The sequence below is a fragment of the Colias philodice genome, chromosome 21, assembly GCF_061535455.1.
Source record: "Colias philodice isolate Cphi_HAF_F1 chromosome 21, ilColPhil1 Martin Lab GWU primary, whole genome shotgun sequence".
Lineage (NCBI taxonomy): Eukaryota > Metazoa > Arthropoda > Insecta > Lepidoptera > Pieridae > Colias > Colias philodice.
The window spans coordinates 1,522,981-1,532,203 of record NC_143106.1 but is presented as its reverse complement, the minus strand read 5'-3'; the positions used below and the strand labels follow the sequence as shown (position 1 = coordinate 1,532,203).

The 9,223-nt window shown below is 34.1% G+C and overlaps 1 protein-coding gene across 1 annotated transcript; it reads right to left on the bottom strand.

Moving 5' to 3' along the window:
* Positions 1–234: 234 nt before the first annotated feature.
* Vps45 (vacuolar protein sorting 45) lies at positions 235–8,579 on the bottom strand. The gene is made up of 9 exons (XM_089708662.1): positions 8,381–8,579; positions 5,189–5,387; positions 4,522–4,671; positions 3,955–4,214; positions 3,434–3,565; positions 2,905–3,045; positions 2,380–2,517; positions 1,674–1,928; positions 235–1,154 (listed from the first exon to the last, which is right to left on the bottom strand). Exons 1-9 carry the CDS (start codon positions 8,471–8,473, stop codon positions 813–815), a joined length of 1,710 nt encoding a protein of 569 aa, XP_089564788.1. The 5' UTR covers positions 8,474–8,579; the 3' UTR covers positions 235–812.
* Between the last annotated feature and the right edge of the window lie 644 nt (positions 8,580–9,223).

Sequence of the window (9,223 nt, the reverse complement as noted above, 5' to 3'; positions counted from 1 at the left end):
TTTTTATTTGACCCTTTGTTAAGTAGATAATAGAAACAATTACTGCAACTATGAAAATGTTTTAGACTTCTGCAATGAAGATATCAGAGTTAGATTGGCAAATTATAAGGTACTTTGATACTTTCTGACAATTTAAATTTCATAGAAATGGGAAAAAGTAGGAAAACAAATACTAAAAAGAGTTAAAGTATGGATAATTTATTTCTTAATAATTCATATAAATAACAGTAGATTATTCTTATAATTTAATATTTCTGACCATAACAATAAAGAATACAATAACTTGTTTATGATAAGACTAGAAGCAAGGTTAATTGATTTTCAAGTCTTTAGGTACCTTAGTTGATTTCCTCGAAAGAATAAAAGATATCCCAATTGTTATCGATCACTTAATATATGACACAATATTTAAAACAAGACTTGTACATTATGTACAAAACACACAATAAATTTTGTAGTAATGGTACATCAGAGATGTGTAATAAACTAATATTTATTAACTCTAAAATAGTATCTTAATTATTTAAATTATACTTGCAAGAGGCTATAATTGCTTGATGATAATAAATAATGCAAATATAATTATTATAACTTTTTATCTAAGAAGGTTTTTTAATTCAAGCAATGAAAGTATTATTCCATATTATTATTGCCACAAATAGTTACACAGAATCAAGATGAAAAACGCATAAACGGAATGTTAAACATCTTTTTCATCACCAATCATCATTATTATCGATCAAAGTTCACTACAATCACTTGATCATTTCATACAAAACTCGACTCTCCAACTAATACAATAAGGACCAAAATTAAACATTCCGTATATGCCTTGTATGCGTCCTAGCCACGCCTTGCATAGCGAACTTAATTTCTTCCATAAACGACGTCGAATTATGCACCGTAGTCCCTCCCAATACAACTCTGACACCCGGATACGCTTGGTTTATCTGATGAACGCAGAGAGCCTCTTCATATGTGGCTCCACCTACAATGAATACGATAATTTCTTGTGGCCGTCTACTCGTGGATAGGTCTTCGCCCCCTACTAGAGGATAGAGGTTCTCTCGAAGCTTCCCTTTGATTAGGTCTTCTAATGTGTCCTTTAGGAGCGGTGTGTGTTGGGTGTAGATGTTTTCGACTCCACTGAGGCCCTGGAATAAAAAAAAAATGGATATGCAAGTTTTGGTATGGCTGTGTAATCAGTTGATAAGTTATGTATTTATTTTCATTACAGGTTCTAACTTTTGGTTTCTTTTTGTATTATATTTTTAGAAAATAAAAATTTTTGTTTATTGCTCTTTGAGTTCCGATTAATTATATTAGCATTTTTTTTATAAGTGTGTGTGAAGTCCCGTGTCCCCGTAGTGGGGTAAGGGGCAGATGCATTATTCATACATCTGTTTCACTGATCGATTTTCTTTAGGGACAAGTAGGTGATCAGCCTTCTGTGTCCTTTTTTTTATAAAGTGTTGGTTAAATTTTAATTTTTTCTTCTCTTTGAACAAATATGAAAAGCAGAAAAATAACCAGAGATATTAATTTATAATAGTAACGAACAATGTAAATAAGATTGAAGACGCTACCTACGACCTATTTCTACAAATTAGCCATGTACAAAAATATTTTATGGTGCGTAGGCATAATGCTAAAATTAACTGGTTAAAATTTACCTTAAAAAGCCGCTTAGTGATCTTAGTAGCGTCCTGCAAGCCAAACAAATCGCTTTGCCTTGCATGTGCCCCGCCATACTCCAAGCCCAGTACTGGTATAGTGACATCCCCACTCGTGCTGCGCGTGCGCAACATTTCCAACAGACTCGCTAGCGCATTGCTCGCGTGTTTCTCGTATCGCAGCGCGTAGATCGAGACTAGCTTGATGAGATCCGAGTCGGATACCTTGTCGTTTGTGAATAGGGCTTTTATGCGCTGAAAGAAAAGGTGTGGTGAGAATGGTGAATAAAATATAACTAAAGAGATATTACTTGGTCTATTGTTCAATTAATAATAAATTATATAATGTTATTTGTGTAAGAATTCATATGCATTTTAATTTTAAATGCTTAACATTATGTCTAAAAACTGTAAAAAAACTTGTCACAGAATAAATATTTTAGATTTTCTTTTTTTATTACGGAACAAAATCTAGAAACTTGTTATTAAAAAAATTAGATTATTTTGAGATTTGTTCAATATTTGAATTATTATAGCATATCATAATTAACCAAGTACCTCTTATAAATAAAAAAAATCACCATCAATACCAGCGCGTTTAAAATTGGTTTATTTTTATCTTCTATTAAAAATATTGAATGTTTTTTATTCATTTTGCAAAACAAAAAAATCAGTTCAGTCACATTAGTCTTAAGCAATTAAATACCTGCAGATGCTTCTGATGATCAGCCTGGCAGACGAGCTCCTGTTCGAGCTCGGAGACCAGCAGCAGTTCGCGCTTGGCCACACAACTCGACAGTTCCCCCACCACAGTCACGTGTTTGGTCACCGTGCCGCACATTTTCTGGTGGAAACTTAATAATTATGTATCCGGAAAGGGTTGGTAAATGTCGAAATAAGAGGTGAAAGTTGGTGAAAGTATTGGTTTTAAGGTATAGTGCCACAAATTTAACTGACCCGGTGGCAAAATCTGGAACTACTAAAACTATGAACTAAAATCGACATCAGCGACACCGTCACCGGGTCAGTTAAGTTTGTGGCACTGTAGGTATATAGGTAAGTCATCAGACTTGAAGAGAGGTTTTAAAAGCATACAAAAATTAAAGAAACATATAGATAAATAATAAACTAATACTACTAACCTTTATATTATATGCCTAATACTCTACGAATTGTAACTTCTACAAATTAAAATTGTTTCTATAATTTTTTTCTTAATACTAAAACTAACCTTAAAAAGCGGGTAGGTTTCCACAAAGTTCTTCATATCCGCGATGCTCTCGACCTTTTGATGGCTCTTGGCCTTCTTCTGGAACTCATCCATCAACGACTTGATGGTTTGACCGATCTCGCCGAAGTTGGCGTAGCGATTCTATTAGAATATTTAAATAATCATGTTTTTGTTCATAATTTTACAAACAAACAAAAAAAATTATAGAAATAACATATGCAGAAGAATCAGAGTGAATGAATAATATCAAATTTTTGAATTAATATTTATAAAATAAAGGGAATTTAAAGGAAATATTCATCCTCAAAAGTTATAGTCCATGCAAATAACATTCAAAATGCAGAAATTAATTTAACCATTTTTCCTTTATGGTAATCAACAATTGACATAATAATATTATGTTTTAAGTAAAGAAAGAATAATATTATTTTGTAATACAACCAATTTAAAGAGCTCTGAAAGAAAATCTGTAAAATTCTGCTTCAATAGGTCTACTGAAAACTAAATTAGAATGCAAAGTAAATCTCACTTTAGTATAGAAGTCATCTTGCTCCGGCGCCAATACAATCTCTTTCAGCTCTTTGGGCACCTCAGCATGTGCCAGCGATACTCGATGATTGTGTATGCCGATCAGTTCATGCACCATCGCTTGGTACGTCCACTACGGTGATATAGTAGTACTTAAACTCAAATGTAAGCTTAAAGTAATGTAAGTGCTTATATAAGTTGCTAATGCTTTTCTGAACAGCTGTTTTACTTGAGCAACTCTTGATACATTCAATTCTCAAATTGAGACACATCTAATTCATTTTTTAACATACATAAATTAACACTTGAGTTTTACATTATTCAAAGCTGTAATTAAATTTCAATAGTTTAAAGCCATAGATATTTTCTTGTTCAATTTTACACATTATAATATATTTAAATAATTAGACTTTTTAACGGAAGTAAACGCGATTTATTTGTCATATTATTTGTCGCAATGTTTTGAACACTTAACAGTAAGCTAAGTCTTAAATTTACAGCCCAATCGTCTTCCGTCCATACCTGATGCAACAATGGCGTAACAGGGTCATCCCGTCGATCCAATATCAAAAGTTGAGGGTTCGGCACATCCCCATTGAACGGTATATTATTGTCCATGAGCACCGACTCCCTCCTCATCAGTTCCTTGACTCTTTCAGCGAGGCGGGAACAGGGCTCCGAACCAGCCTGGTATCGGATTATTGGTCGCTTCTTCAGTGATAGGAGTAAAGCGAGGAGGCCTTGCGAACATCGCTGTAAGTGCTGTTGGTTCCAAGATCGACCTATAAATAATAAACAAAATAAACAATATTTGTAAAGTGTAAGAATTTGATAACTGGTGTAAGTATATGCCTGTTTACATGTGAATTCCCGACTTTTAATTACTATAAAAAAAATTACGGCTAATTTTGTTCTTATCGAAAAAAGAGTAAATAAATTAACATTATCCATTTGTGTCACTGGAAGCAGTCCACTGCTTAAATCAGCTGCTCAATTAAAAGCCTAGCTGCTCAATTAAAGCAATTTATTGTTTATTTGAACTATACACAGCCATCAATATAAACAAATGTAAACATTTATAATCCATACCATGCAAACAGCCCACAATGTTAAACGAGAACAGATGTCTATCAACAGCCAGATAATCAGCAAACACTTCCTGCACCTCCCTCACAGCTTCCTGCTCATCACACTCGGCTAGCGTCTTTACATCGGCTTTTGATATTACATTGCTGAAATCTATAAAAAGATCACATGATAAAAAATGCATAGACTGTAAATATATCTTTAACTACAGAAGTGACTGAAGAAATTTGTAGTTCTCAATATCTAGTAAATATAAAAGTGAAGTCCCATGTAAGGGGCAGATGCATTATACATCTGTTTCACTGATCGATTTTCGGTGAACAGCCTTCTGTGTCCTGCCAGACTGAGACATTTTTTTTTCTTTGTCTCCACCGGGTATCGAACCCAGAACCCCTCGGTGTTACGCTCACGCGTCAACCACTGTACCAAGGAGGCAGTCGGTAGTAAATATAGGACAGTGTTAAATGATAAAACTGATGATTCAGAAGTGTTCTATAAATTTAATTGTTTAAATAAATGCTTGATTTTGAAAAAATTATAGACAATGTTTTTCAAAATATTTGATTACTAATTTATAAAGTCTAACAGCATGTAAAAAACAATTAAAAAATAAATACAATACATAAACATTAAAATATTACAATCTAAAAAACAAACTATTTCCACTCACAAATAAAGTATACTCCATATTTAGGACATCTCAGTTCTCGTGACAACAGGGCTATATTTTCAGATGTAGGTCGCAGGAATACAATACATTTCATATGCTTCATATTATCCCATTTTGTTTGGCTGTCAATCCTCTCAAATAGATAGACTTCTTTTTGAAGGATCTCTGACTGACTAAATACCATACTTACTATACTAGTCTGAAAAATCGAAAAATAAGGTTCATTATAAAGTGAATATAATGAATACAACAGCAACAGACGTTGATATAATAAATCTGAGTTTATGTATCTGTTTATTTTGATGCTAAGTATAGCTAACTATATCATTTTGGATATTTTTTCATGGTTATAGTTTTAAATGTCATAAAGCATGAATATTTTATCTATTTCAGTTCCAGTCTAATAAGCAACACAGGGTAAAACTGTACATTATAGGGCGTGGAATTTGGGGGTAGTGGGGGTGGAGAGAGGGGGGGTGGGTACTAGGAACTTCCCCTGTAAAGGGGGGGGGCGCGAAAATTAATAGTTTTCGAGATATTTACAAATTAAGTTTTGGTCCGCCTAAAGCAAAGGGGGCGCAAAGTAAGGACTTAGAAAATTTTTGATCTAAAGTGAAAATTGTATAGGAATCATAAAATACATAATTTTTATTCAAATCGCTAAAATAAGCATGTTTTATAAAAAAAACTTTTTCTCTAAAATAAAAAATGGCCGAGATATTCGCCCTCAAAGATTGATGATAAAACCTAACCTAACCCTTTCCCTATCTCCTCATGTCTTTTTTATATTGTCTCAGACACTGCCTTAGCTCCGGCGCTACGGGAAGTGCAGCCCTTCCGCCCTTGCGTGACAAAGCACGGTCGCCCGTACTCCACTTCGCAGCTTCAGCTTATTGGTCAGCCGCTCCGCTCCGCACGGCTCCCGAGCTTTGTCACGGCGGGCGAGGGCTGCTCTCCCTCCGCGCCTCCGGCTTTTTACATACACTCTAGGGGTAGGGCAAACAAGACCACGTGGAATTCGGGGTTGACAGCTTCGGTTCTGTGGCAAGTCTTATGATAATGCAATGCTTATTTTAGCGTAACGTTTTTTAGCTAGATTCGGACTTTCGCAGCTTAATATTGAATACATAATATTCCATCATTGAAAAAATTTACATTTTACAATCCGTCATGTATCTTGGTAATTATCAAGTTTAGAGAAAAGTTGCCCCAACAAAACATGCTTTTATTAGCGTAATCTTTACGATAAAACAATAATAAATAGGTGTTATAATGATACCAACTCCATCAAAAATTTTCTAAGTCCTGCGCCCCCTTTGCTTTAGGTATTTTTTTCCAGTTCCACATTGATCTGAAGCAATTAATATTAATTATTACTTTACAATAATAGTTTTCAATACTAGTAATATTGCATTAGCTCTTTGATTTGAAATATGACAGATTTAATGTAATAGACATTAGTATGACCTGTAGTTTTTTTTTTGTTTGAGTGGGAATCGCCCTAAAGTCGCTTCTGGCACTCGCCGGCCGCTGCCGCGGCACGCTCGCTTCGCTCGCTCGGCTCGTGCGGCAGTTCAAATGTTAACCTAACACGGTCGTCGCTTCGCTCCTCGCTACCTATTTGTATGCTAAAAGTAAAAGTTTAATAGTTTTGTACAGTTTTAGGGCTTAACAGGAGTACGCACGAAACGATCTCGACTGAAAGGTGGCAAACGAACGGTAACTGAAAATGACGTCGTTATTGTTTTGTTCCACGGTACAAAGCGTACAATTAATATTGGACAGCGCTAGTCGTCCGCTAAACGGATGAATAAAATAAATTAGTCGTCCGATTACCGGATGAATAAAATAATTTAATCGTCCGATAACATCTATTTATCTATATAGTTAGGTTATCGGGGTTTCTTTAGAGAACTGCCGCACGTATTATAGGTTTTTTGTGGGGGGAGGAGGGCACACGTAGGTATTTGATTTTTTTTTGCGCGTCGACGGAGCCCCGCTTCGCGGGGCTCCTATTTCTGTGTAGTTTTTTTTTTAAAGAAACCTAACCTAACCTAACCTAACGGCTAACCTAACCTAAACTAGATTTTTTTTTTGCGCGTCGACGGAGCCCCGCTTCGCGGGGCTCCTATTTCTGTGTAGTTTTTTTTTTAAGAAACCTAACCTAACCTAACCTAACGGCTAACCTAACCTAACTTGATTTTTTTTTTGCGCGTCGATGGAGCCCCGCTTCGCGGGGCTCCTATTTCTGTGTGGTTTTTTTTTAAGAAACCTAACCTAACCTAACCTAAAGGCTAACCTAACCTAAACCTAACCTAACGAATTGAGGGTGAATATCTCCGCCATTTTTGATTTTAGAGAAAAGTTGTTCCTATAAAACATGCTTATATTAGCGTTATCTTTACGATAAAACAATAATAAATAGGTGTTAAAATGACACCAACTAGGCAACTCCATCAAAAGTCCTGCGCCCCCTTTGCTTTAGTCCAACCCAACTAGCTTTAGTGTTAAAAGGTTATCTAGTAATCCGAATAATCGGACGATTAAATTATTTTATTCATCCGGTAATCGGACGACTAATTTATTTTATTCATCCGTTTAGCGGACTACTAGACACTTCGATTAATATTTTTGTTAAATTATAAATTGCGAATATTAATAATTTTATTTTATTTAATCTATTTTACAAAAACTATACTTAATAATAATTATTTTAATGTTGTTGTTAAAAAATATGCAAATTTCATAAATAAAATTTAAATTATAATATTTTTTTTGTTAGATAGAAATGTTTTACCTGAAATGAAACGCGTTTGACAATCGCTGTAGGTCAATTTGACACTGTCATAACAGTAAGTTCGCGTTTCAAAGATAAAATGGAGTAAAATTTTCCGATTTTCAAAAATTCGTGACTCAAAAACAAAAAGTTTTCGCGCTGTGAAATTTCAGATTTAGGTTCCATAGGACAATAGCTAACCACAAAAAAAATTACGACTCTCAACTCCACGCCCTATAATGTACAGTTTAGCCCACTATTAAAGTAATTACATTTATTACGATACAGGCAAAGGAAATGAGCCAAATAAATATAAAGCTGCGCACTTCTATAAAGTGTAAAGTTTGAATTTTATTGGTGATAGGTCTGCACGAAAGATGTTTATTGGGTGTTCTTATGATATAATTATAACTCACAGTCTCTTTATCCATTAAAATGACTTTCATTCCAGGCCCACTTTCCTCAGTCATTTTTGTGATATACATTTTTACCGCCTGTATCACGTTCATGATGACTGCTTTGTATGAATTTGAATAATTAAAATTAAGATATTTTTCCCACGTCTATAATATATTTGTTTTTGTAAAATAAAATTAAATGGCTTCAATAAATGTTGATGTTTTTTCTTCAAAACATTTGACTTTGACAAAAATGCTATTGTCAATTATTGTCATTCATCATTGCATTGGTATAAACTTGACAGGTCAGTCCGAAAACCAGAAAACTATCTGTCAAGCTATAAGTGTGGTACACAATTGTTTTCTAAACGCATCGTAGCTCGGCATCGTAGGTAGAGATTCTAGGAATGCGACATGCGTGCAACTTGCGTGCAATGTTGTTTAGATCAACTGAGACCTTAGATTTTATTTAGATAACGTTGAAATAATATTGTATTACATTGTATAACACAACTTGTATAATAACAATATTAAACTTTAGCTATGTACATATAACATATTATTGTAATGTGCATCTAGGGATCTTTAAAAATTATGTACATAAGTGTGCAAATTAATGATAAATGTATATGCAGGCATAGGGATAAAAGAAGCAGTTAATAGAAGCAAACAACTAGTTGAAAAAATATTACAATTTAAACTAATTATTTATTCTCACAAAATGAAAATGTATGGAATATTTTATGTTCCTAAGACATAATAATTTCCTGAAAAGTTAGTTGAGAAATGCTAATTATACAACGCATGGAACAAGGAAAACATTTCTTTATTCCATGAATGTCGCGACTTTTTTGTCGCACA

Coding starts and splice junctions, on each gene's coding strand:
- Vps45 (XM_089708662.1), bottom strand. CDS start 8,473: ATGAACGTGATACAGGCGGTAAAAATGTATATCACAAAAATGACTGAG. Junction 5,388..8,380: donor TTTTAATGGATAAAGAGACT/GTGAGTTATAAT, acceptor TCGATTTTTCAG/ACTAGTATAGTAAGTATGGT. Junction 1,929..2,379: donor ATCATCAGAAGCATCTGCAG/GTATTTAATTGC, acceptor CTTTTCTTTCAG/CGCATAAAAGCCCTATTCAC.